The sequence below is a fragment of the Mustela putorius genome, unplaced genomic scaffold, assembly GCF_011764305.1.
Source record: "Mustela putorius furo isolate JIRA1106 unplaced genomic scaffold, ASM1176430v1.1 tig00003898_pilon_pilon_pilon, whole genome shotgun sequence".
NCBI classification, from domain to species: Eukaryota; Metazoa; Chordata; class Mammalia; order Carnivora; family Mustelidae; genus Mustela; species Mustela putorius.
This window is the reverse complement of record NW_025422047.1, coordinates 2,060,519-2,088,015: the sequence shown is the minus strand read 5'-3', so window position 1 is coordinate 2,088,015 and position 27,497 is coordinate 2,060,519. Positions and strand designations below refer to the sequence as shown.

Genomic DNA, 27,497 nt, shown 5'->3' with positions numbered 1-27,497 from the left:
GTATACATGGATAAGGCAAATATGTAATTATGTTACTATCATTAAGAACCAATAATTTCATGTTAAAAGGAAGGAGACAAAAGAAATAAAATCAAAGAGCTCAGCTTTGAAAAAAAGATTATGACACAGAAAAGGCACTTAAGGTTCAAGAGCAGTATCCATATTTAAGAAAAGGAAATCTGAGACATCTAAAATCCAAAACAATGTGAAGTTTGGAGTGGGGGGAGGAGGCTAAAGACAACGTAAGTAATTTTTTTTTAAGTTAGGTAATTTTTTAAAAAAGATTTTATTTGACATAAAGAGACAGAGCGAGAGAGGGAACACAAGAAGAGGGAGTGGGAGAGGGGGAAGCAGGCTTCCTGCTGGGCAGGGAGCCTGATGCAGGGCTCCATCCCAGGACTCTGGGATCATGATCTGAGCCAAGGCAGACGCTTAACGACTGAGCCACCCAGGCACCCCAAGTTAAGTAATTTTAAAAAGTTATTTCTTTAGCAAAAAGAAACGAGTAGGAGTAGGTTCAGTTTAGTCTCTGATGCACTGGTTCCTGTTAAAAATCGATGGCTTTTCTGCAGTGCTTTTATTTCCTGAATGCTGGTCCCACTCCACCACCCCACTTTCACTTTTTACCAATTTCTACTGATTCTTCTGATCAATCATTGCTGTGTTGCCCCTCCGCGCACGAAGGATCTTTTACTATACTCTATCATCGATTAGTATTCCCTGCCTTACTACACCTTTCTGTTGATTAATTATACCCCCACTAATACAATTGTTTAATTTTCTCTTCCCCTAAACTGTCCGGTTTTGCTCTTTATCTTATCCCATATTGCACAGCAGGCGCTCACTAGTTGTTACAACACAGAAAAATGCTTCACTTCCATTTTGTTCCCTTTCTTCAGGGAATCATCTTTAGATTTGGGAAAAAGGTAGACTACCCAAGGACTGAACTCCAAAAGGGGCAAAATGATTCTAAAAAAAAAAACTTTCCCTACTTAAATTCGTTCATTGGACAAATATTGCTAGGCGACAGGGCTGCAACAGTGGATAAGGCAGGTGAAGTTCTGTCGCTACTCGCACCGAGTTTCCCTGGGGGCGAGGCGGAGTGACAGTAAACGTTCGCTCTATTGCTTGTATTTAAATTGAGTACCGGTCTCTTGCCCTAAATGAATCACGTCCCAGAAAGAAAAAAAAAGTGTACATCTTGCTGGGATCGCTGCTGTTTGAGAATGTTACAGCAGCCCAGGCACAGCGGTGCGGTTGTGCAGTCCTGCTCTCAACAGCATCACCAACAATTCAGCCATGCATGGACCTTACTCCAAATCCCAACGAGTGCCCCTTCTGCAGCTGCCGCCTCCCGCGGACTTCGCATTCCTCCCGCACTCAAGTCCCCCATGACAGGTCTTCTTTGGGTGTCTAACTCCCTGTGTGCTAAGATTTGAGCATCACTATCAGTTCCCCAAACACGGATCAGTTTCTAAAGCCGAGGTAACCTCTAAAAACCCTGCTTTAGGGTTATCCAAATCAGCGTTTGTGAACCCTGACTCAGGTTGTCTCACCTCGGGTTCCGTAGAACCGGTTTCTCCGTTAGGGGGCCTTTAGCTTCAGCCAAGAAGTATGGGTGTCTATTTCATTTCCCCGAATGTATTGTCTCCGTCGGGGGCCAGGTGTATTAAAATACGCTCTAAAAAGTGTTTTCCTCCAAAAATTTGGCTATGAAGAAGCAAGTGCAACGTAACTTTTTTTTCCCCCCATATTTCTTAGTTTTGCCCACCACGCCCTTCGTGAGCACCCTCTTTGCCCTTGTCTCACTAGACAGGCAGCTCCTGGCCACTCTCTGAGGTCCTGATTTTGAAACGAGACGCGGGCCAATCAGAGCGCGGAGCCCTGTTTGGCGCTGCCATTTGAGCCTGGGCTGGAAGTGAGGGTGGGACGGTGGTGGCTCCAGGGCTGCTGAGAAGGCGGAGGCGGAGGCATGAGGAGAGCTGCGTGGCTTGAGTGAGCACACCGGGATGTACAGGCCGGGGGCCGCAGGCCGGCTGCTGAGGGAGGGCAGGAGCAGCCTGTGAAACGGGGTGACGGCGGCGACCAGCCCGGGCGGGGACCGGGACTGGAAAGGGCGCCTGAGCAGCCGGCTGGTCCGGCGGCTGGGCTAGGGCTGGGGGCCCCGGGACTTGAGAGACCAACGCCCGGCTGAGCCTGCCGGGGCAGAAGGGCCAAGGAGAAGGGTCTTTACCGTTGGGAAAGGACGAGGGCGAAGTGAGGTTTGGAGGAAACGGGATCTTGGGAAGTGGCCGGAAGTGGTGAGAAGCTGGTAACAGGCGTCGGACAAGGAACCGAAAGAATCAGGAAGAAAGAAGGGAAGTGTGTGTAAGGAGCTGAAGGAATCAAGTGACGAGAAAGAAGGTCGGTGTAAGTGAGGGGAAGGTGAGGTGCGGTTAGATCAGAGGGAAGTAGGAGAAGGGTTTGTGGAAGTGGATAGAGGACCAAGGGAAAAGCCGTGGAAGTGGCTGGGGCCCGGGGCCGGAACAGTGCCAGACTTGGCCAGAAGGCAGCGGAGCACAGTGCAAACCTGAGAGTGTTTGGAAATTGGAAGACCTGGTGGCGAACGAGGGTCAGGACTCAGACCCTGCCTCGGAGAGTGAGCGACGCGTCCGGGATGTGGGATCCAAGGCTGGTAAGGTTGGCCTTGTTGCAGCAGCTTCGGGCGGTCTATGGCATTAAGGTCAAGAGCGGCCGTGGGCAGTGCGATCGCAGGAGACATGAAACAGCAGCCACGGAAATAGTGGTAAGTTCTGGGGGAAGAGGTTTGGGTTTAAAAAAAAGAAAGGGGGGGGCACCCTTTACCATCACTATTATGGTTCATGCTGAAATGTTTATATGTGGATCCCAATGAGAATGTGGCTAAGCGTGACTTATTCAATCCAGTTGGTCGACTACTGAAATTTAAAGAATGACATTGTTGATTCTTTACAGGGATTTTTGATCACTGAGAAAGTTGCAGGGTTTTTCAACCTCACCACGTTGAACTAGAAAATTATCTATTTGAGATGAGACTTAGGGGCTGTCCTATGCATTGTAGAATGTCTAGCAGCATCTCTGGCTTCTACCCGCTGGATGCCAGTAGCATCTCCCAGTTTTGACAATTAAAAATATCTCCAGATACTGCCAATTTATTTTGAACAAGTACCACGTGGGAAGAGAGAGGAACATTACCCACCACCACCACTGTTTTAGAATATAATTTGTAAAGGGACAAGGAGGATCAATAAATTTTCTAAATGAGTCAATAGATAAGGTGTGAAAGAGTATTAGAAATAGGCTTCAGATAATACCTCCGTGTTCACTAATTTGAAAAAAACAAGCTTGCTGCTTGGTAATTTTTGGGTCATAAAGCTGTTTTTTAAAGTGAGTAAGTTGCGATGGCACAATGGGATAATTAAAAAGCTATTTGATCTGAGGGTGGTCGAAGTAAGGGGATTTTGAATGAAATTTTATGATCTGCTGTATCACCAAGAATTTCATTGTGAAAAATAAGTTGAATATAAAGCAGGTTATTTTAAATGTATTTGCCTAATTATATGGTATTTTTTAAGTATTTAGAGATGAAAACTAATAAAATTTGCATAGCTCTTAATTTACAATTTCTGAGAAAATAAGTACTTGGATAAGAAAGCTACTAACACAGTTAATTTGTATACCTCTTAATTGCTTATACATTCTGGAGAAAAGTTTGTTGTTTGCAGCTTACTGACAACATACATATTTATATTTATAAACTAAGTGTGATTTCTTCTGACTGAAAAACCATTTTTTCAAGATTTCAAATATATAGTTGGTTTGTCAATATACGAAAAAATTTGAATCTGGATTTTTTCACTGGGGTACCTGGGTGGCTTAGTCCGTTAAACGTCTGTCTTTTTGGCTCAGGTCATGATTCCAGAGTCTTGGGATCCAGCCCCCGGTCCCACTTGCTGCTCAGTGGGGAGCCTGCTTCTCCTTCTCCCCAATCCCTGCTTAGGCTCTTTCACTCTCTCTCTCTCTCAAGTAAATAAATAAAATTTTTAAAAAAATTCATACATACTTCTAGAGTCAGATAGACCTGAGTTTGAATCCTGCTTTACTCCTACTGTAGATGTAAGCAGTTGGGCTGTTTAATTTTCCTATGCTTCAGTTTCCTACTCCATAAAGTGGAAATAATAGTATAATAGTATCTCTCCTTGGGTTATTTAGGGGATTTAAAAATGGTAAGATCTGTAGATAGGACTAGAACAGTACCTGTCACATGCCACTTATTCCGCTAATGATAGTTGTTATGGTAATCAGTGGTTGACATCCTAATTGGTAGGCTGGAAATCACAATAGAAACAGTCTAATAAAGAAATACAGAAGATCTTATAAGAATGGGAACAGGATAAGTTATATTTGAAAACTAGATTTCTTTGGCTCTTTCGTGTTTGTTAGCTAATAATAGTTTTGAGCTATTAAAGAAAAGTGCTAGAAACCTTTTGAAGGTAAAATTGTAAGTGATGTTGCAGTATATAAAATTTTAGAAACGTGCTATTCGTTTTATTTTATGAAATTGTTATCGTGAGGCCAATATTGAGAATAATACACTTGACAAAAAAAACCCCCGAGTTCTAGGTAAGTAAGACCTCTGTAGACTTATAATCAGCTTCAGCATCTGATTTTTGCATTTTGTTTGGGTGCACAGTATCAAGAAAATTCTGATTTACCCAAAAAAAGGGTTTTCTACATTAGCGTCTTTTTTAATAGCTCACCTAGAAATGGTAATTGTTACAGCAACAAATATTCTTTGAATAGTTACACTATGTGAGAGACTAATATAAATGCTTTACATCTTTTAATTTATTTAATTTTCTCTACAACTCTTTGACTTAGGACCTATGTGAAGGTACTGAGGCATAAAGAATTAATTTGATCAAGGTCATTCAGCTAATAAGTGGAAGAGCCAGGATTTAAATTCTGGCAGCCTTGCCACTAGGAACACACTCTTTTAAGCACTATACTGTCTTCTATACTATATTTATCACTTAAAGGGAGCCAGATGCTTGAAAAAGACTAGTAAGATTTTGTTACTCTGTTGAATAATTAACAGTGCTGAATGATTTCTTAACATCAGTGCTTCAAGTGCATTCATGGAGAGCAGATACATCTAAGCTAAATTAATGTTTATGAGATTGGGTAGACCCACTTATTTAATTTTGTATAAGATATATATAGGCTTGTATTTAAGTACAGTGCAAACTACTACCTTCTTAATCAATGATACATTTTTAGGAAGTTCAGATACATGCATAAAGATAGTGGCAGGTTCTTTATTAAGAAGTGTGTAACATACACATTTACTCTTGGGATCTTAATGTATTAAATTTGAGTATGAGTAATACATTTGAATATGACTTTTAAAAAATATTTTTCAAAATAGTTGAAGAAATTGGAATTAAATGTTTGTGGAATCCCTGCCTTGGTCAGAACAGTTTGACTGGCAGTTTTCCATAGAGTGTGGAAAAGAAATCTGGTCTAAAACCCACCTCAGGGCGCCTGGGTGGCTCAGTGGGTTAAGCCGCTGCCTTCAGCTCAGGTCATGATCTCAGGGTCCTGGGATCGAGTCCCACATCGGGCTCTCTGCTCGGCAGGGAGCCTGCTTCCTCCTCTCTCTCTCTGCCTGCCTCTCTGCCTACTTGTGATCTCTCTCTGTCAAATAAATAAATAAAATATTTAAAAAAAAAAAAACCACCTCAAATGTACCTGTAAGAAGTATTCAATGAGTGACAAGAACTACCATTACCAATCAACTTAGCCTTTTGTTCATGTTAATATTTAAGGATTTCCTGACTGAGGACCAAATGGATTGATTTTCCATTATGGGAATGGAAACTGATGGAATGCAATACGTTGCTTTAGTGCAATGACTTTATTTGTTTATTTTAATTTCAGAACAACTACTATGCAGTTGTTACATTAGTTTCAAGTGTACAGTATAGTGATTCAACAATTCTGTACATTACTTTGTGCTTATCATAAGTGTGGTCTTAATCCCCTTCATCTATCTCACCCATCCCCCCCCCCACCCACAATGACTTTATCTTGACCATTTTTGTGCTCCCAGTGCCTAAGGGAATGTTTAGCATATAGTTGTTACTCTTTATCAAAGTTACTTGTAATATTTTTATTTTCTTAATTATTTCTATTTTTTTAATTTCCTGATGTTTTAAATTTGCTTAATATTTAAGAAAACTTACCTTATGCCTAATATTTGTGTTAGAATAACTGAATTTTCCATTTTAGGGTAAAATATTTGGAGTACCTTTTAATGCATTGCCCCATTCTGTAGTACCAGAATATGGACACATTCCAAGGTAAGCTAAGTCTGGGATGAAGAAAAATATTTCAAACCGGTATTTAGACGTTTAAAAATAAATAGTTGAGAGGCACCTGGGTGGCTCAGTCTAAGTGTCTGACTTCTACTTAAGTCATGATCTCAGGGTCCTGGGATGGAACCCCACTTTGGGCTCCCTGCTCAGTGGATAGTCTGCTTGTCTCTCTCCCTCTGCCCCTTTCCCTGCTTGTTCATGCTTGGGCAATCTCTCAAATAAATAAAATCTTTTTAAAAGATAAATAAAAAAATAAATAACTGATTGACTTAAACTTTTGTTTTGACCTAGCAGTTCTCTAAGAGTCTGTTCCTCCCCCCTTCCCCACCACTACCCTCTTTTTCTTTTGTGGGTAAAAGAACATTTAAGCTAAGATTAAATAAAGTATTTCTGAATATAAATTACGTAACACTTGAGCTTTCCTGTGTCACTATTTAAAATTAACCTTTTAGACTAAGTGCATCAGAAATTAGTAGAGAAGTTAACATTTTAAATAGTTTGAGGAAGCATGCAAAGCAACTATCTGACCTGTTACTAATTCATTTCCCCTCTGTCCAACGTAGGGTTCATTCTGGCTACTTTAGTTCAGTAACCTAAGTTTTTAACTGATGCATTGTCCAAAAGCATTTATTGAATATCTTGCAACCTTAGAACAGTTTTCTCTCATTCAGCATATAGGTGTTGATTGACAATCTCTATCAGGTAAGCACTTACTATTTTGCTTTTCAAATGTCCTATAAAAGGTTTGTTTATTTAATGATTTTCTACCTTTAGAATTGCAAAGTCATATCCCCAATCAAGATGACTAAATCTTTGTTGTAATTTCTTTGCCTGATTTAAACAAACAGACAAAAGTTAAATTCTGTCAGTTACCCCCTGTGACATTCAGTCATTGTGTAGCAGCACAATGCTATCAGTTGCTTGCTGCTGACATCCATTCTAATTTGTGGTATCAGTTGTTAACTACTAAAGCCAACATTGATGATTAAAAGTTGTTCAGTACCAAAAAAAAAAAGTTGTTCAGTACAAAGAAATAGAGCCCACACCTCTAAGTATGAGAAGGATTGTAAGGATGAGGCTGTATCGGACTTTTCTGAGAGGCAGTGTTAGAGTGAGAAAAGTACATTGCCTTATTTTGGGGCAAATGTAACAGATGATAGATATTTAAAGCTATGGAGGCGCCTGGGTATCTCAGTTGTTTAAGCACCTGCCTTCGGCTCAGGTCATGATCCCAGGGTCCTGGGACTGAGCCCCACATTGGGCTCTAGCCTCAGTGGGGAGCCTGCTGCTCCTTCCTTTCCCTCTGCCTGCCACTCCTGCTGCTTATGCGTGTGCTCTCTCTCTCTCTCTCTGTCAAATAAATAAAATCTTAAAAAAAAGAAGGTCTTAGGGCCTGGGGTCATACTAGCATGAGGAGGCCTGACAGAAAAAGAGAAGTCAGAAACAGAGTTTGAGAAGGGATAGTTGGGGGACAGCAGGAAAACCCAAAATGTCATGAAAAAGAGCTTTGTTCAAGAAAAGCAGGGGGTGGTTAAGTGTGTCAGATGCTGGCAGGACCTTAATATCTACTTAAATATCTACATGATATTTAAAATGAGATCTGTTTTGCTGAACTAATAGGGGTGCGAGTCTGATTGGAGACTGTTGAGGAGAGACTGGGGTATGAAGTAAAGGCAGTAAAAAAGACACATCTTGTGCTCTAGAAACAGAGAAATGAGCTAGGATCAAGAAGGATGTTGGATTAAAGCGAGCTTACTGAAATTGTCTCAGAAAAAAGATGAACTGGACAGAAGAATTTAGGAAGCAAGAAAAACAACTGGAATTAACCTTTTATCACAAAGTCTGAAGAAATATGTGACATCGGAACTTCCAAAGGGGGGATAGTGCTTGGTCCATGTACTTTGATAGAAGAATAAGATTTAGTAAGATGTGTATCCAGCCACCTGAAAAGATTTCTCTCTTTCAGTTTTCTTGTTGATGCTTGCTCATCTTTAGAAGAGCATATTCATACAGAGGGGCTTTTTAGGAAATCAGGATCTGTTATTCGTCTAAGAGCCCTAAAGGTAAGCATATTCTTGAACTATAATTTTTCATTTGTACTACTTTTTTATTTGGTTTTTAGAATTGAAATATTAAAACTATTGCATAAATTATTAACAGAAATTTAATTTGCAAAGAGCCTTTTTCATGGCAAAAGAAACTTTTTTTTAAAACTTTTTTTTTTTAAAAAACTTTTTTTTTAAAACTTTTTTTTAACACAGGATTAAGTGCCCAAGTGGCTCCTTTTTTTCAAGATTGATTTATTTGACAGAGAGAGCAAACAAGGAAGTACAAACGGAGTTGCAGAGGGAGAGGGAGAAGAAGGCTCCTCACTGAGCAGGGAGCCTGATTGTGTGGCTTGATCCCAGGACCCAGAATCATGACCTGAGCCAAAGGCAGAAAGAAGCTTAACTGACTGAGAGACCGAAGCACCCCAAGTGTCTGGCTCTTGATTTTAGCTCAGGTCATGTGTTGTGAGATCCAGCTTTGTGTCCAGTCCCATGCTGGCTCTGGAGCCTGCTTAAGATTCTCTCTCTTCCTCTCCCTTTCCCTGTACCTCCAACCATGCACAAGCATGTGCTCGCTTACTTGGTCATGCTCTCTCTCAAAAAAAAACGATTCATTATTTATACAATGCTTTTTTTTTTTTTCAGTTTTATTGAGATATAATTGACAAATACCATTTAAGGTATACAACTTGATGTTTTAATATATGTATATATTATGAAATAATTGCTACAATCTATATAATGCTTTAAAAGTTTAGAGTACTTTCAAATTTGTGGTCCTTTGTTCCTATAAAGTACTATAGGAAATGAAAAAATGTTTTTTTATTTAGTTTTTAGCCTTCTAAAATGGCATGATGTATATTAAAACAAGAGTTAAGCAAAATTTATTAAAGCTCTCTAAAGTACACAAAGGGATATCTTATTCGCAGTAAACTCTTAAGCCCTCAAATGCTCAAGATTATTATATTTATTTCAGAATAAACTGGATCATGGTGAAAGTTGCCTGTCTTCTGCACCTCCTTGTGATGTTGCAGGACTTCTTAAGCAGTTTTTTAGAGAATTGCCAGAACCCATCCTTCCAGCTGATTTGCATGAAGCATTTTTCAAAGCTCAACAGTTAGGAACAGAGGAGAAGAGTAAAGCTACAATGTTGCTCTCCTGTCTTATGGCTGACCACACAATTGATGTATTAAGATATTTCTTTAACTTTCTCAGGAATGTTTCCCTTAGGTAAGTAAGTAAAAGTCTTAGGAAATGACAGTTTGTTAATTAGATAGATTTGCCGGTATAGTTAATAACTTAAAATTAAATTTAGAATGGAAATTTTTCTTAAAAATAATTTCCTCACTATAAGAAATATACTCTATATGCCAAATGATTTGTATTTTCTTAACTGTCTTAAGGTCATCGTTATGAATGGCTTGTTGTTGTTGATAGGATTCTTTGTCCACTGAATGACTGTGTTTCTGATATATTTGTATCTTGCTTCTCAAATTTGTCCCCTCCCTCTGTTTGCTGTCAGTGAGCCTGCTTGTTCTAGACATACTTGCAGCCTTTTAATACAATTTTTCTGTATGTGGGTTTGAAAATCAAATATCCCTGTTCAATTTGTGTGGAAAAACAATGTGGATTATTTAGTTAACATGGTTTTTATGATGTATATTTAAGCACACAGAAGCAATTTCTGGTTCTGTAGATGGGTAGATAAAGGATAACTATTTTGACTTGTGTTTGACTGATAAAGTAAGAAGTCTTCAAAGTGTGCTCAAAATGGTATTTTACCTCTGTATGTTTCACTTTGGCTCATTCTGAGAAAACCTTGTTCCACTTAAGGTCCAGTGAGAATAAGATGGATAGCAGCAATCTTGCAGTAATATTTGCACCAAATCTGCTTCAGACAAGTGAAGGACATGACAAGATGTCTGCTAACACAGAAAAAAAGCTACGATTACAGGCTGCGGTGGTGAAGACTCTCATTGATTATGCATCAGATATTGGTAAGAGGTAGTTACATTATAAAGTAACAGGATTAGTTTAAATGAAGGAGATCCCATATTCCCCCAAGTTGAACTGTGAAGACAGCTATTAGAAATACATATACTATTTGAACATTTTGGTATATACTCTTTGAACACTTTGAAGGAGAGTAGAGGAAAAATTTTGAAAAATTTTAACTCTGAACATTTTTGTTTAGGGCATGTTCCAGATTTTATCCAGGAAAAGATACCAGCTATGTTGGGTCTTGACGGTCTCTGTGCTACTCCGTCATTAGAAGGCTTTGAAGAAGGTGAATGTGAAACTCCTGGTGATTGTAAAAGAAAGCGAAGACAAAGTGTAGGAGGTAAGTGGCAGTGGCAGTCTCACTTGTGGAAGTATAGCAATTTGCTTTTCTCTAAAGTGTGTTTAAATGTAATGAAGCACACACTATGGTGTGTGCCTTCTTAGTTTAGAGCATAGTTGGAAAAACATGACATGTGCATGTGAAAAGCAAAATGACAATACAATCTAATATTAATGCTAAATCTCTAGCATAAATGTGAAACGTGTTCAAAAGAGAAAAGTTCCCTGGGTTGTAGTGATCAGGGACTCCAAAGAAGAAACCAAACTGAACCTTCTTGAAAATCGGTAGAGGGGCGCCTGGGTGGCTCAGTGGGTTAGGCCACTGCCTTCAGCTCGGGTCATGATCTCAGGGTCCTGGGATCGAGCCTCACATCGGGCTCTCTGCTCGGCGGGGAGCCTGCTTCCCCCTCTTTCTCTGCCTGCCTTTCTGCCTACTTGTGGTCTTTCTCTCTGTCAAACAAATAGATAAAATCTAAAAAAAAAAAAAAAAAAATCGGTAGAGTCCAGGGGAATTGGGTAGAGCATCAGAATACTTGTATCCTATAGTAGGTAGGAAGGACGCTCTAAAGAAAGATTTGTGTAGGGTAGAAATAATCTGTTAGGGTTAGGGTTAGAGGTTTATCCTAAGGATTAGGAGGATATCATGGTGAGCTCAGATTTGGGAGTAGAGAGAACAGTTAGGCATGAGATCATGATTTGAAATAGTGATGTGAATCATTTAGAAGTATGAACTAACTAATGAAGGAAACATTACCATGGGAGAAAAAAAGACCTAAAGCTCCGTCATGATGGAATCAGTTGTAAGATTTCTTAACTTCCTTGATTAAGTAGACTGAAGCCTCCCAAAGCTAAAATCCAGCTGTTGTCTGAGCCGTGTTCCCTGCGAAACCTATAGGGACTAATCTTGCTTTTTCTAGCTTCTGGTGGTGGCTGTTGATTGTTGTCATTCTTTGGTTTGCAGCTGCATCCGATCTCTACCTCTGTTGTCACATGGGTTCCTCACTGGGTGTCAGTCTGTCCAAGTTTTCATCTTATAGTGACACCAGTTACATTGAACTAGGGCCTATCCTAATGACCTCTTCTTAACTTGAGTACATCTACAAAGACCCTAATTTCAAATAAGGTCACAATCACAAGTACTTGGAGTTAGGACTTAAACGTATATTTTCGGAACAAATACTTTCATCCCATAAACTTCCTACCCCAAGTGCAGGTATTCTTAGACACAGAGCCTCTTTATTGCCTTCTTTTCCTTTGTGATTTTATTCACTCCTAGAGTTTCATTTATAACATGGGAATAGGTGAATATTGTCTCGCAAATGTCAGTTTCACTTTAATAACAGCTTACTAGGAAGATATCTTCACTTCTTTTTTCTTTTTTTTTGGTGCTTTAAGCTCAGCATTTTGAAAAGATCATCTTCACCCGCTTTAAACTGGTTCTTCTTGAATTCCTTCTTTTTGTTGACAGCACCATCATTTTCTAGTCACTCAGGCTTTAAACTGTGGGTGCCTAACTCTTAATGTACCATTTATATTCATGGTTTTCAGGTTCTGTAAGATGCTTTCTGTGGTATTTCATCTTTACTGATGAAATAATACTGATCATCTTTACTGTAAGAATCTCCTTATGGATCTTCATTGAATCTGCCCTGCTTATTGTTGTCAAGACTGATGTTCTTAATATATAATTCCAGCCATGTCTTCACAGTATTCATCAGAAACTTCACTGATAAAACTGATATTTATAGCCTGATATTAGAGGTCTTTCATAGGATTGCTTTTAGCATGCCTTTCTACTGTTTCTTCTCTCTGATTTGTGCAGTGTTTACTGTACTTGAGTCCAACTGCATTTTTTATCTTTTTTTAGAGACCTTGTTTTGTTTTGTTTTGTTTTTTTACTTATCCTATTTATTGATAGAATGTTTTTACTTCCATCTACCCTTGCTGTCCAAATTATATCTAGTTGTCAAATTCAGTTTAAGTGTTTCGTCAGGCATGCTTCACCCCTGCTATTTTTTTAGTGGGAAAATAATCTCTTTTCTGCACTGGCATTCCATAATATTCTAGACTTTGACAGTTTTTATATGGTTTTATATTTACTCCTCATTCATGACTCTCTTACCTATTATATTTAATGCTCTTTGGAGGTAAAGGCCATGTTTTATACATTGTATCCAGCCGAGTGTTTTTTACTTAATGGGCATAAAATACAGAATGAATACATTAAGTCAAGTTATTAATATTTGGCTTAAACCCAGAGGTACTTTATCAAACAGGTTAAGATAGCATTTGTAAAGCACCATTAAAATGCATTGATTTCATTAGCAATTTGAAATTGTTCAGGAGTTCTAGACCATTAGTATTTACTTTTTGTGTGTTATAGCTAGCTTTTTTCCCCCTTTTTTTAATTTAAGTTCAATTAGCCAAGATGTAGTACATCATTAGTTTCAGATGTGTAGCGTACAGTAATTTATCAGTTGTATATAACACCCAGTGCTCATCGCATCACATGCCCTCCTTAATGCCCATAGCCTTTATTTCATTTCACTCTGCAATGCTACAAGCATCCATGTGATCTGATTGTATTTGCTTTGAAGAATCTTTTGATTTCTTTTAAATTATAGATAAATGTGTAACACTTAACCAGTGTTAAGTGAACAGTTCAGTACTGTTAAGTATATTAACTTTGTTGTGCAACCAAACTCCAGGAACTTTTACTTTTATTTTTGATATTCTGAAACTTACTTAGTTTAGCATAGTTTTATGCTGGGTAGGGCAATTCTCAGTAAAACTTTTGCCCAAGAATCTATATAGTATTTCATGGGCAAACTCTTATAAGTAAGAAGGATTTGGTTTATCATATGTTCCTGGTTTTACCTGTGCTTACTAGTGTGCGTGCTCCTCCATATTGTTATTGTGCTAAATAAGTGTCTTTCATGGTCAGTGGTACATTGTTGAGCTGATTTGATTAATGTGCTCTTAATGGTCTAATACTTCCTGAAATACGTATGTCAGGAGACATATTTTTCCATTTCTCTAGAAAGATGGTCTGTACTTGCAGTGTGGCCCATGGTGCAGTCAGGATGGTTTCAAATTATGGAGGGAATAGTTTTTCCATGCTTCTGATTTTGCTGTGCTATTCTAATTGTGTGGTTTCTTTTGCTGTGGCTGCTCAGTTGTTTCTTCTCTCTTCAGCTCTGGCTTACATTTTTCTTCTTTTCCTCTCCCCATATTAACTTTGTTTGTCTGCTCAGGTGCCATGAAGATTGGCTTTATTAGCCGTTACCTGCCAGTTAGACCATAGCCTATTTTTGGCTCTTCAAAGGTATTCAGTCTCCTGGTTTGTACCTGTTTCACTTGAAGGTGTAAGATTTTAAGTAATACACAAGTGGGCTATAGTTGAACTTTATTTTGAGTCATATATGGTGATTAATCAGGTAAACAGACATATTTAAAGAACTTTTATGTTTTATTGTGGCTGAAAATTCGGGATATATTTTTGCCTGAGACTACTGTTGAAGTCACAGTTTCCATATCACTAAATCCATTGGGTACTTTTTTATTCCCATATCATTCAGAATCTCTTTGGCCACTTAACTATTTCCTTCCTGATTTATTTATTTTGTTTTTTTTTTATAACACTATGCTTTTGTTTCCCTACATCTTTAGCCACCTGTTCTTTTTTTTTTTTTTTTTTTTTTTTTATTTTTTAAATTTGTTTATGAGACAGAGAGAGAGAAAGAGAGCACAAGCAGGGGTTCGGGAGAAACAGACTCACTGCTAAGCAGGGAGCCTGATGCAGGGGTTGAACCCAGGACCCTGGGATCATGAGTTGAGCCAAAGGCAGATACTTAACTAACTGAGCCACTCAGGCATCCCTCCGCTTGTTCTGTCTAATTTTTTGGATTTTCTTTTTCTACCACCTCTTAAATGTTCCATTCTTCTATACTTGACTTTCTTTTTACACTTTGCCCTCTTTCTAAATGACCTCATTCACTTTCTTTCTCTCTCTTTTTTTCTTAAAGATTTCATTTATTTGACAGAGGGAGAGATAGTGAGAGAGGAAACACAAGCAGGGGAAGTGGGAGAGGGAGAAGCAGGCTTCCCACTGAGCAGGGAGCCTGATGTGAAGTTTGATCCTGGGACCCTGGGATCATAACCTGAGCCAAAGGCAGACACTTAAAGACTGAGCCACCCAGTTTTTTAAAAACGACCATTGCTGGGCTGATGACTGCCAAATCTACTTCTGTATTCCTGATCTTTCCACAATTTGATTTCATACCCATTTCAGTCAGTGTTCCATAGACATAGCTAATTTTTCCTTGCATAATTTCCTTTTCTTTGGGTGACATCATTGTCTACTCCGTCATGAAAATCAGCATTTTAGATATTCTTATCTATTCTTTTCTCATTCTCACATCTCACTGATCACTAAGTCTTGTCACTTTGAGCTCTGAAATACCTTTATTCCCATCTCCATTTGCACTCTTCCTGCTTAGTTCAGATCTTCATCTTTTGCTTGGCTAATTGCCACTCTTTAGATCTCAAATATCACTTCCTCACTAGCACTTTCTCTAATTCCCCATTGTAAAGCTTATTAAATTTATACGTCAGACTACAGATCTCATTTGTCATATTTTTATTTCCTTGGTATTTATATATTTTTTTCTGTTAGAATAAGTTTTATGAAAATGAAGACCATGTCTGATTTGACATGTGCTTGACACATAGTAGGTACAAAATAAATATTTGTTGAATGACTAAATAACATACTTAGAACAACCTTCATATGGTTTGCTAATCCTCTGTCATACTGCTGCTGGTTATTTTTTAAAAAATGCAGATTTGACCATTTTGTCCCCCTTTGCCTTTGGAGAAGTTCAAGTTCTTCAAAATGACAACAGGCCTTTTTCTGTCTAATGCACAAGACTTATCTCTTACCATACCACGGCTCTCTGTTTGCTCTAGCAGTATCAAACTACTGGTTTCTAGTATACATAAATCCTATTTTTTCACCTACATGCTTTTGCATATGCTATTCCCCTTGCCCAATGCTACCTTCCTACTGAATGAACACCTATTGATTCTTCAGAACACTGTCCAGGTTTTGCTTCCCCTTCCAAGCTTTCTCTCTTGTTGCCATTTCTTCTCTTCCTCAACAAGTAATGATTTTCTTTACCATTCTCTTTCTGTACATTATACACATTTTGTTTTACACACATTCTATATTGTATGTCTTTTTTTTTTTTTTTCTGAGAGAAAGAGGTGTATAAGTAGGGAATGTAATCAAAATATATCTTAGTTTTTTCCAATTTTGAAATAATTTCTTCCACATAACCTTAAGTGATTTTAAAATGTATAAGCTGACATAAACTTAGATGCTGGAAAGTCACAAATATCATATGAATTACTGGTGAAAGGTAGGTAAATGTGAAATTATAATTGATTATATGGTTATATGTGCTTTGCATTTCAGATTTTGTTAGTGGAGCATTAAATAAACTTAAATCTAACAGAACACCCTCTGTTACACCTCAACAGGAAAAAATTGGTAGGTATTATGTATTTTTAAGTGAAAATTTCTGTGTATTATACAAAAAGTAACCATTACCTAACTTACTTTGGTTACATCAAATCAAGATCTTATTTTCAATGGAGATACTGTAGTATAATTGTGTTGTGACATTGCTAATTACATTGTATATAACCCAAAATTTTAGGTAAGAATTTTTTAGTCTGTTGTTAGGTCTTTAGTCTTTCAAATCATGCTTTTCTGTTGAACGTAAGTTGGATGCTGTTGAATATGTGAAAATAATTCAAATTTCATTTTTGTTTTAGAACCAGAAGTTTATTAGTGTATATTCCCATTTTTATCTTGCTTTGCTTGTGGCTGAAAGTAGTCAGCCCAATAACAGAATAATAGACAATATGATCATTTGTTTTGCTTTTCAGATTGAAGAAATTATTTGGTTAATACTCAGTTATGATAAAAAGCAAAACTATTATGTAGATCAGTTTGAGCTCCTTGATTATGATTTTATTCCATATGTTAATGTTCTTTAATGTGGATTATATGCATCTTTCAGTCTATTTGGTTTAAGTTACTATTAATCTTGCCTCTTTGTGCCTTTCCTATTATCATTTTAAATAATTGGATGGTATTAATTTGATATATTTGGTAATATAAACATAATCCCTCATTGTTTGGTCAGCTCTAAGTAATAGCTTTATAAGAAGAAATTGTATAAAGCTTTTTTTTCCCCCATAGAGTTAATAAAATAAAACAGTGTTTTTTTCAGCCCAGGTATCCATCTCACCCACGATTCTTACACCAAATGCTAAACGTAAACTGCCAGTGGATTCCTCTCATGGTTTCTCAAGTAAGAAGAGGAAGTCCATCAAGCACAATTTTAACTTTGAGTTGTTGCCAACTAACCTCTTCAGTAGCAGTTCTACACCAGTATCAGGTAGCAAATAGAATTTATATTACTGAGTTGTAAACATTAACATGAATGCGTATTTTGAGAAAAGTGCTATTTCATATTAATGTCACCCCTTTTAGGAGCTATGGCTTTATTCTGTTTATCAAATCTCTTAATTTTTATAAAGTCCCCTAACTTTTAAAATAGACGCTAGGTCTGTATAATAAATGTGTGTATGTGTATGTTGATTGACCATGCCTATTGAAAGTTATGATATGAATAACTTGGAATGAGAGTTTGGGCTTCTGTATATAGCAGTGGTGCTCAGGTTTTAGGTGATGGGATATCCTGAATTCTATTTTAGTTACTTCGTGATCTATAGCTATGATTGTATTGCTGTCTCCTGTTGAGGTTGTCAAAACGTTTGATTTTCCCGTCCATGGAGTTGTGGGGTACCGCCATTGGAGGAACCATTGTGTAGTTGGCGGGGGGGGGGCATTTTTTTAGTTTTATACTCAAGTAGATTTTATAAAAGCTCTAATAATTTGGTATACGCTGTTCCTTATGACATAGTTTCCAGATTCTTTGCCCGCTCAGCCATTTTCTTCCAAATGACCTATAAGTTCCTAACATGGCCAACCAGAGCCTCCAGAGAAAGATGTAATTTTGCCAATTTGACTATCAGATTTTTGTTAGTATGGTCTTAGATTGAGTTGGCTCCTTTAGAATACAAGTTGGCTTATGGTCAATCTTATAAGTTAATGTTATGATCAACCCAAAATGAAATGAAATCCTAACTAAGCCCAGAGTCCTCTATCTTCTATTTGTCTCATATATCATCAACAAGTGAGTGATCTCTAATTCTTAGGTTTTTATTGATTTCAGACAATGTTGAGAGTTTTCCTTTAAATTTGCTGGCTAAGTTAGATCTTTCCAGAAGCCTCCCTTTGGTTTCTGTTATCCAGGAAGTTTGGATTTTCCTTGTTTGTTTTATTAGAAAGTTGAACAGAATAGCAACTTGTTTTTTATGGTCCTTCACATGTTCTCTGTGTATAGTTTGTTAAAATGTAATGATAAGAACTCTGAAGTTTTGTCTGTATTTCTTTCAGTATTCAGAGGTTGGAGAATTAAATTCTATTAATTAATTTATTTGAGAATTAAATTCTTTTAAACTTAGTGTTTCCTCTCTTATTTTAGAGAGAGAAAGAGTAGTAGCAGAGGGAGAAGGAGAGAAAGAATCTCAAGCAGATTCAGTGCAGAGCCTGAGACTAGGCTTGACCTCAGTGACCCTGAGTTCATGACCTGAGCTGAAATCAAGAGTGATGCTTAACCAGTTGAGCCATCCAGGTGCCCCAACTTAGTGTTTTCTTAATTATTAAAGTATTTTCCACTTTGGAGGACTGTTTCCAGATGGCCAATATGAATTATAATTCTATCTGTCTTTGCATTGTAATATTTGCTCCAAGAAATGAACCTCTTGCTTCCTTCTCTCCAAGCTCCTAAAAAGTAGTTTAAACGTTCTTGTGTTACTGGAACATTAGTATAAGCCTGCTTAATCAGTGATATTTTTTAAATTAAAAATTAATTAAATTTAATTATTAAATAATAATCCTATTATTTTAACTCACCATTTTTCTTTTTTCTTCTTTTTTTTTAAAAGATTATATTTATTTGAGAGAGGAAGTATGAGCAGGAGGGAGAGAGGGAGCGTGGAGCTGAGCGTGGAGCCTGTCGCATGGCTCCATCTTAGGACCCTGAGATCATATCCTGGGCCAAAGTTAGATGCTTAACTAACTGACTGAGCCACCCGGGCACCCTGAAAGATTCAGTTTCAAAATTTGTCTAATCTAATTATAATAATTATATTTTAATAACTTAGGGAGCAATAACATATAAGTTTTTATTACCAAGCACCATGTTTATATTACTGAGAAAAATAACAATAATGTAGTTTATATTTACTAATATATTTTTTTAAGATTTTATTTATTTATTTGACAGACAGAGATCACAAGCAGGCAGAGAGGCAGGCAGAGAGAGGAAGGGAAGCAGGCTCCCTGCTGAGCAAGAGCCCGACTCAGGGCTCGATCCCAGGACCCTGGGATCATGACCTGAGCCAAAACCAGAGGCTTTAACCCACTGAGCCACCCAGGAGCCCCTACAATCCATTGTTAAATGAGGTTAAAGCAAAACTTTAATATAAAGGTCATGTTTAGTCTGACACTTAATTGACAAAGTGTAAGAAACTGATTTTTTTTTTTTTTTTTAAGTTGAATTGGGTTTATTTGGCTTCTGAATTTTCTACCCGGAAATATGTGATTTTGTTGTTGCATAGGGTTGGAAATTAAGCCTTGAAATCTAATTGCTATTAATATTTTATACTTTAAAAAGGAAGTATGGGTGGTACATTTCATGTGGTTCTATTTTTATAGTTCCCTTTGATACAAGCCCAGAAGGATCATCTCAGAGTTCACTCTCTCCCATTGCCATCAGTGGAAACCACTTGATCAGTTCAGGTGTACTAAGACGAAGTAAGAGGATTGCAAGCAAAAAGGTTTGCAGGTAATAAGTCCAGGACATTTCGTTTCATTGGATAAACATTTGGAGTATATAGTTAATAAAATATTTTGTTTTTCTGCTGGGAATCATATTTGAGTCACAATTTTTAAAAATTCCCTCTGCCTTTATTGTCTTATCAGTCAGACTGCTGATATGCTCTCCAGAGAATGATTTCTAATTTGAGGCCACTTTGCTTGCTTAGAAAATTCTATTGTATGTTGATAATGTGTGATTTTTAAATTTCCTTTTATTTAAAGGCTAGTCTATTCTTTTTTTTTTTAAGGACTTATGTATTTTAGGGGGAGGGGCAGAGTGAGAGGGAGAAAGAGAATCTTTAAGCAGACACCCCGCTGAGTGTGGAGCCATCAAGGCACTCAGTCCCAGGACCCTGAGATCATGACCTAAGCCAAAATCAAAAGTCAGACTCTCAACTGACTGAGCCAATCCAGGCACCCTAATGCTAGTCTATTCTAATGATTCTGGGTTTTTGGTTTTTTTTTTTAAAGATTTTATTTATTTATTTGACACACAGAGATCACAAGTAGGCAGGGAGGCAGGCAGAGAGAGAGAGAGAGCCGAAGACAGAGGCTTTAACCCACTGAGCCACCCAGGAGCCCCATGATTTTGGTTTATAAGTGATGAAGTAACTCTTGTGATAAACAGGAGAGGCCATTTATTATACAAATATAGTATGTTCATATATGGTATCTTAAAACTTAACTGATTTTAGAAAACTATTACTCTGTTTAATTACTAGCAATATAATTTGCTCTGGACTTTCAAATTGCATTTTGTAAGAATGCTTCCAGTTTTTATGCAAACAGTTTTGTTTTTTTTTTTAATGCTGACATTTTTATTTATTTAATTTTTTAAAAGATTTTATTTATTTATTTGACAGAGATTACAAGTAGGCAGAGAGAGAGGAGGAAGCAGGCTCCCTGCTGAGCAGAGAGCCTGATGCGGGGCTTGATCCCAGGACCCTGGGATCATGACCTGAGCCGTAGGCAGAGGCTTTAATCCACTGAGCCACCCAGGTGCCCCAATGCTGACATTTTTAATCCCATGCTTTTTTAGAGTGGAATCAGGAAAAGCAGGCTGCTTCTCTCCTAAGATCAGTCGTAAAGAAAAGGTCCGAAGATCTCTTCGTTTGAAATTTAGTCTGGGGAAAAGTTGCAAAGACATGGTAAGTGTCTTTCAGCGTTTCATTGATGTTCATATTAGCATAAAGCTGTAGAATGGATGGTAAAAGACACTCAACCTTGCTTCTCTAGCTGTTGTCCCGTTCTCTACTCCCCTTTATACCACACTCTTACACATGAATTAATATCTCCTGTTCCCTCCTTTCCTTTTCTGTTCTGCTTAAATCCCAATGAGGCTTTGAACCCCAACACTCAATATAGCTGCTCTCAAAATCACCCAGAATTTCAGTGGTGCTCAAACCAGTTGACAAATAACAGTCCTTGTTAGACTTGACTTGTCAACAGCATTTGACCTGGCTAGTCACTTGCTCCTCTTTGTTATACTTTCCTTCCCTACTTCAGGGCACTTTACTCATGATTTTCTTCCTTCACTGGTTACTTTTCTGATTTCTTTACATTGTGATGCCCAAAGCTTTGTCCTTGGATTTCCCTTTTCTGTTTCTACTCATTCAAGGTGCTCATTTGCTTTAAACATCATATCGTTACTTAAGACTTTGAGTTTCTATCTCTAGCCCAAAATGCTTTCCTGAACAACTTGACTGTTTCTTAACAACTGTCTACTTCACTTCTCTACTTGATGGCCATCCAATAGATAGCTCAGGTGTAACCTGTCCCAAATAGAGCTCGCAAGGTGTATTTCTTCACTGCTGCTAATTCTCCACCCTTCCCCCTCTCTGCCAACCACATTCCCACCTGCAGTCTTCACTATCTCTGCTATGGCAACTCATTGTTCTAGTCATTTAGGCCAAAAACCATATAGGTGTTCTTGACTCCTCACTTTCTCACACCATCCTGTGTAAACCATTAGGGAATCTTATGTCTCCTCTGCTTTTAGAGTATATCCAGACTGACCAATTCTCACTGGTACTACATTTCTAATGTTCTATAAATTCTGGCCTCTCCAACTTGGATTACTGCAATAAGTTCCTACTAGTAGGTCTGCCTGCGTCTACCTTGCTACAATACTACAGCCAAAATGATCCTTTTAAATTCCTTTTAGATCCTTGTCACTGTTCTGCTCAGAATCTTCCAGTGACTCCTCATGTGAAATAAGGAGATAAAAAAAATAGATAAAAAATAGATTTAAAAAAATAGATAAAAAATAGATAAAAAAATCTTTTTCTGAAAAAAAAGATAAAATTCTTATGTTTCCATGTACCTCTCCACAGGACGGGAACCAGCCTGCCTCTTTCTGAGCCCTCTTCTCACCCACTCCCTCTTGCTCACTCAGCTTCTTGCCTCCTTGCTGTTTGTCAAATGTGCCAGACCTGTTTTCAGTCTTGGACAGTACCCTGGCCTTTATTCTCTCTGGAGTAATGTTCTTTCCTCTTTTATCTTCATGACTTTCTCACATTTTTCTTTTTTTTTTTTTTTTTAAAGATTTTATTTATTTATTTGACAGAGAGAAATTATAAGTACACTGAGAGGCAGGCAGAGAGAGAGAGAAGGAAGCAGGCTCCCTGCTGAGCAGAGAGCCCGATGCAGGACTCGATCCCAGGACCCTGAGATCATGACCTGAGCCGAAGGCAGCGGCTTAACCCACTGAGCCACCCAGGCGCCCCTCACATTTTTCTTTACTCACAAATCATCTTCTGATCACTCTATTTAAAATGACACCCCACCATACCCGTCTTACTCGGCTCAACTTTTCTGGATAACATTTCTCACCTTGTATATTGTAAAATATATAATGTAATTTACCGTTTTTCTTGTCCTGCTCAAAATCTCCCCATCTAAAATGTAAATTCTGAGGGTAAGATTTTGGTCTGTTTGTTTTGTTTTGTTCACTCACTGCTGTGAGCAGGTCCTAGCGCGGAGTCATCACAAAAGAAGTTATTTTAGTTAATATGCGAGGCTGTTTTTATTTTAGGTCATAAAATATCAAGTAATAGCCAAGTCAAATGCTTACAGTTTTTGTCAACATGCATGCAAGTATATTTGTGTTTGGTATGAAATTGTTTAATTTTATTTACCTTTTTTAATCAGCTGTAGAGGATTTTGATAACTATAAAAATTTACTTTGTCTTAGTATTTGAATTAACTAGATTTATTTCTTAACCAAAACATTTTCAATTTTTCTTTTCTGTACAGAATGGGTGTTCTGGGGTTGATCGACGTGAAAATGTTGGTCGACGACTTGCAAATCAACAAAGTTTAAAAAATAGGATTGAGTCTGTAAAAACAGGTCTGCTTTTTAGCCCAGATATTGATGAAAGATTAACAAAGAAAGGTAGAGTTACATGATATTTTTAATTTTACTCAAAAAGCTTACTCTCATTGCTTTTCTGAAAAAGTTTTTCTGGCTTTCTTGAGATATAATTAGATATAATTACATACAAGCTTCAGTTATTTTATCATAAAATATCTTAATTTACTGTTCTAGAAATTTAAAATTCATGTTTGAATAGTGAAAATAATTGAATTGGCATTGTATTTTTGTCTGAACAATTGGAAGATGCTTATAAGTATAAAACTAACTGACCTTTTTATTTAAAAAATTATTTCTTTTAACAAATCCTTAATTTATTGAAATTTAATGCCCAATACCTTTATCTGCTATGTATTTGAATAGTATTTCAAATATGTTTCAAATATAAATGATTAAAAATGCTGAACTACTTTATTTTAGGTTCAAAAAAGATCAGTAAGTCTGAGGAAAACTTATTAACTCCAGAGCGTCTAGATGGAACAAGTTATCGGATGTCTTGGACGGGACCAAGTAATTCCAGTTTTCAAGAAATAACTGCAAGTGAAGGTTCTCCAATCAAGGGAAATGTTGAGGTGGAAAGCTCTTCTTTGGAGCCTGATACTACGGTTGAAAAGTCCCCTCTTAGTTCATTTGGACTCACTCCTTCTAGTGTACATGATAAGCATAATAATGACAAAACTGGAAGCTCTCTTAGTGGGGATGAAAATAACTTGACCACAGAGACTTTGGTGAAAATTCAGAAAGCATTTTCTGAATCCGGAAGTAATCTTCATGCATTGATAAATCACAGGCAGTCATCAGTAACTAATGTGGGGAAAGTGAAGCTAAATGAAACATCTTCTATAGAATATAGCCCAGAGAAAAATCTATTTGAAACTAATGATTTGACTGTGATAGAATCAAATGAACATGAGACTAAAACAGATGAAAATAGTTTTTCAGAACAAGACATCTCACTACATCAAACTCAGAAATTGGATAGAGAAGCAACTATAACATTTTACTCAAGTCATATGAAGATTGAATATGAGAAAAGCATCCATTCGAATATACTTAGAGATCATTCACTCAAGCCAGAATTGCCTAGTGATGAACACATAAAGAATCAGCAGCCCACAAGGGACAAGCTGAATGCTCCGTTAAAGGAGAATGAGAATGAGAATATGACTGGAGAGAACTTGCTGAAACGTGCAGCTTCTAGGGAGGATCCAGCTGACACCTCTTCCTCAGAGCAGATTACATGTAATAGAACAAACTTGCCAAAACCGAGGCCTATGAGAATTGTCCAGCAGCCGTCACTGGTGGAAACCTGCCACACAGCCGGCTCTGCGAGCTTACAAGTGGCAGAGCACGGAAGGGTGTCAGACCACATACAGTGGTTTAATAAGCTTTCTCTCAATGAAACAAACAGAACCAAAGTTCGCTCACCTCTTAAGTTTCAGCGTACACCTGTCCGTCAGTCTGTCAGAAGGATTAACTCCTTGTTGGAGTACAGCAGACAACCTGCAAGGCAGAAATTGGCAAGTCTTGGTGATGCGGCTTCTCCTCTGGTTAAATCCATAAGCTGTGACAGTGCTCTTTCCTCTGGTCTAGAAAGTACATCAAAGGATTCCTTGATTTCATGTACCAAGTCAGGTCCTAAGGAATTGAAGTTTACAGCATGTGAGCAGCCAAATAGTGATGCAATTTCAAAATCAGGCATGGAGTTAACTTACAAGTCTTTCTCAAGGATGAAGAGGCACCCAGACTCCAAGAATGCTGCTTCTCTTGGGTCTACCAGAGTTTGTAAACAGGAAGTAGTATCCGATGGCCAAATTAAGATTCCTTTGGATGACCTGACAAATCATGACATATTAAAATCTGTTGTAAATAATAATACAGGCTCTTCTCCTGGGATAAATAACAGGGTCCTTAGGAAACCATCAGAAAAAGAAAGGGTCTGGTATAAAGGTTCTCCAAAAAATCCTATTGGCAAAGGTCAGCTACTACCAACGAGTAAACCTGTAGACTTGTAATTGACAGATGTTAATACTTGTTACTGTAAATAAAATTAGAGGGTGGTGATAGGACTGGCAGGATAATCTGCATGTTAGTTTGTTAGCTCAGGAAGATTAAGTGATTTTAGTTTCACTTAACAAGCAACTTGAATTCTTATGCTTGTATAAATGACTTGTTTTTCTTAATTACGGCAGTATTTAAACTTGTGATCTCTTAAAGCAGAGATTATACTTTACTTTTTGAAAGAAATTGTTGGCTGGGTTTGTGAGAAATCAATTTTTGAAAATTGTATGAATTTTGTACTACGTGTGATAGAAAAAGTGGAACGAGTTGTCTATTTCCTGTTATTCCTCCTAAGTCAGAGAAGGTTTCTACAAGAAATTTCTAACATAAAGGGAAAAGATAAGCCTTACAAATCTTATTTCTTAAATTACATTGATATTTATGGTTTTTGCCAAAATCCCTAAAAATTAACTTCCTTCAATAGCCTCTTAATCTAGTACTCCTATGTGGGGCAGAATAATTAGGTTTATATTGTCTGTAGTTGTGTACAGTGTGTTCACTTGGACTAAGAATAACGGCTAAAGCAGAATAATGACCCAAGTATGCTCTTATAGAATTATGCTGCAGAAATAATTGTTGACTTTTGAGCCATACTATGTTTTTAAAGTTAATTTGCACAAATACATTCGCTGTTTTGTCTGATAGAGAATTTTAAAATTATCTAAGGAGGAATAATTAAGCTTGGAAATTTTTAATCAAGGTGATTTCTTACATGCACATACTTGATTTTATAATTTAAAATAGTTGATGTACCTCTGTATATTTAACTTGGATTCTTAACTTTTGATTCTTATAAAAGCCTATAATGGTTTTGTCTGATGTGTAAATGTTATTTATTTAGCATAGACATTAAAGGTAACCTGGAAAATAACTTGTCTGAATCTGATGAAATTCAAAGGGCCTTTTAGAATTTGACCCAAATTGTCAAGCAAATCTGTCTAAATTTATATTTTAAGTTATTAGAAGTTACAAATGTTTAAGAAAAGAATCATGTCAACAATGGTAGATATTCTTGAGGTTTTAGAGGAAGGAATGCTATAGGCAGAATGATCCACTAAAGATAGTTTTTTTGATCAGTTATTAGAATGCCACATTCCTTTTTTTTTAAGATTTTATTTCTCTGACAGCTCACAAGTAGGCAGAGAGGCAGGCAGGGAGAGAGGGGGAACCAGGCTCCCTGCTGAGCAGAGAGCCTGATATTGGGCTCAATCCCAGCCCCTGAGATCATGACCTGAGCCAAAGGCAGAGGCTTATAACCCACTGAGCCACCCAGGTGCCCCAGAATGGCACGGTCTGATAGTGGAGGAGAATACAACAGCATATCTACTCAGAGCAGTCATATTTACAGAGAAATTTAAAGTAATTAGATGTGTCTGCTTCACCAGGTTCTACTTGATAATAATATATTTCATTTCAAAGCTATTTCCTATTTCTATATGACCTAGGAATCCACCTTTTCTCACTATTAGTAAGAATTTGACTTAAAGACTGAAAACCTGTAGATACAAATACCATGATTTATAACATCAAAACAGGTGTGTAATATAAACCAGATATGCACTTTGGGTGTTTATGATATTTCTGATAGTAAGTGGTGATAGAAAACACTCATAAACTCTTGAAATATATGTTTTCTGAATCAAAGCAATTATTTAAACTTCACCTCCCCTCTGGATAAACTTTTAAAAATGTACTGCTGTCATTTTATATCCTTGGGAATGGGTGAAGTGTTGAATTGGAAGAGCAATAAGGTGGCACAGGAGATTAACTGTACAATTACCTGAATTAGTGGCTTTTCTGAGATTAATAATAATGAAAGATATTTATTTAAAAAAAAAACAGAAAAAACTACCCTGAGATGCCTCAGTGGCTCAGTCAGTTAAGCATAAGCTTTCAGCTTGGGTGGTGATCCAGGGTCCCGGGATAGAGTCTCATATTGAGCATCTTGCGCAGCAGGGAGCCTGCTTCTGCCTCTGCCTCCATTCCCCCTGCTTGTGCTGGATCTCTCTGACAAATAAAAAAGAAAACTACCCAGATGTCACTCATTTTTGTTTTCTGAAAGCTAACAGTATAGCAGGACTATGAAGGTGAGTAGTTTGGACAGTTAGAGAAGTTTAATTTTAGATTAATCTCTTCATTTTATATAAAATGGAGATAATGTTACTCAATATCTGGTCAAATGATAGGTGAATATACTTAACACAGTTAAAAGTATGGACATAGGCACTAACTTCAAGGATTACTTTGTTCTTAATAAGTGTAAA

General features: G+C 37.4%; 1 protein-coding gene across 1 annotated transcript; it reads left to right on the top strand.

Annotated features, from left to right (window-relative positions):
- Nucleotides 1-1,895: 1,895 nt before the first annotated feature.
- On the top strand, nt 1,896-26,104 carry LOC101684416 (rho GTPase-activating protein 11A). Its single transcript, XM_004751045.3, has 12 exons — nt 1,896-2,785; nt 6,310-6,380; nt 8,362-8,458; nt 9,420-9,673; nt 10,277-10,440; nt 10,638-10,784; nt 16,260-16,334; nt 17,083-17,250; nt 19,638-19,767; nt 20,839-20,947; nt 23,055-23,193; nt 23,593-26,104. Exons 1-12 carry the CDS (start codon nt 2,657-2,659, stop codon nt 25,185-25,187), a joined length of 3,078 nt encoding a protein of 1,025 aa, XP_004751102.1. The 5' UTR covers nt 1,896-2,656; the 3' UTR covers nt 25,188-26,104.
- The last annotated feature ends 1,393 nt before the right edge of the window (nt 26,105-27,497 follow it).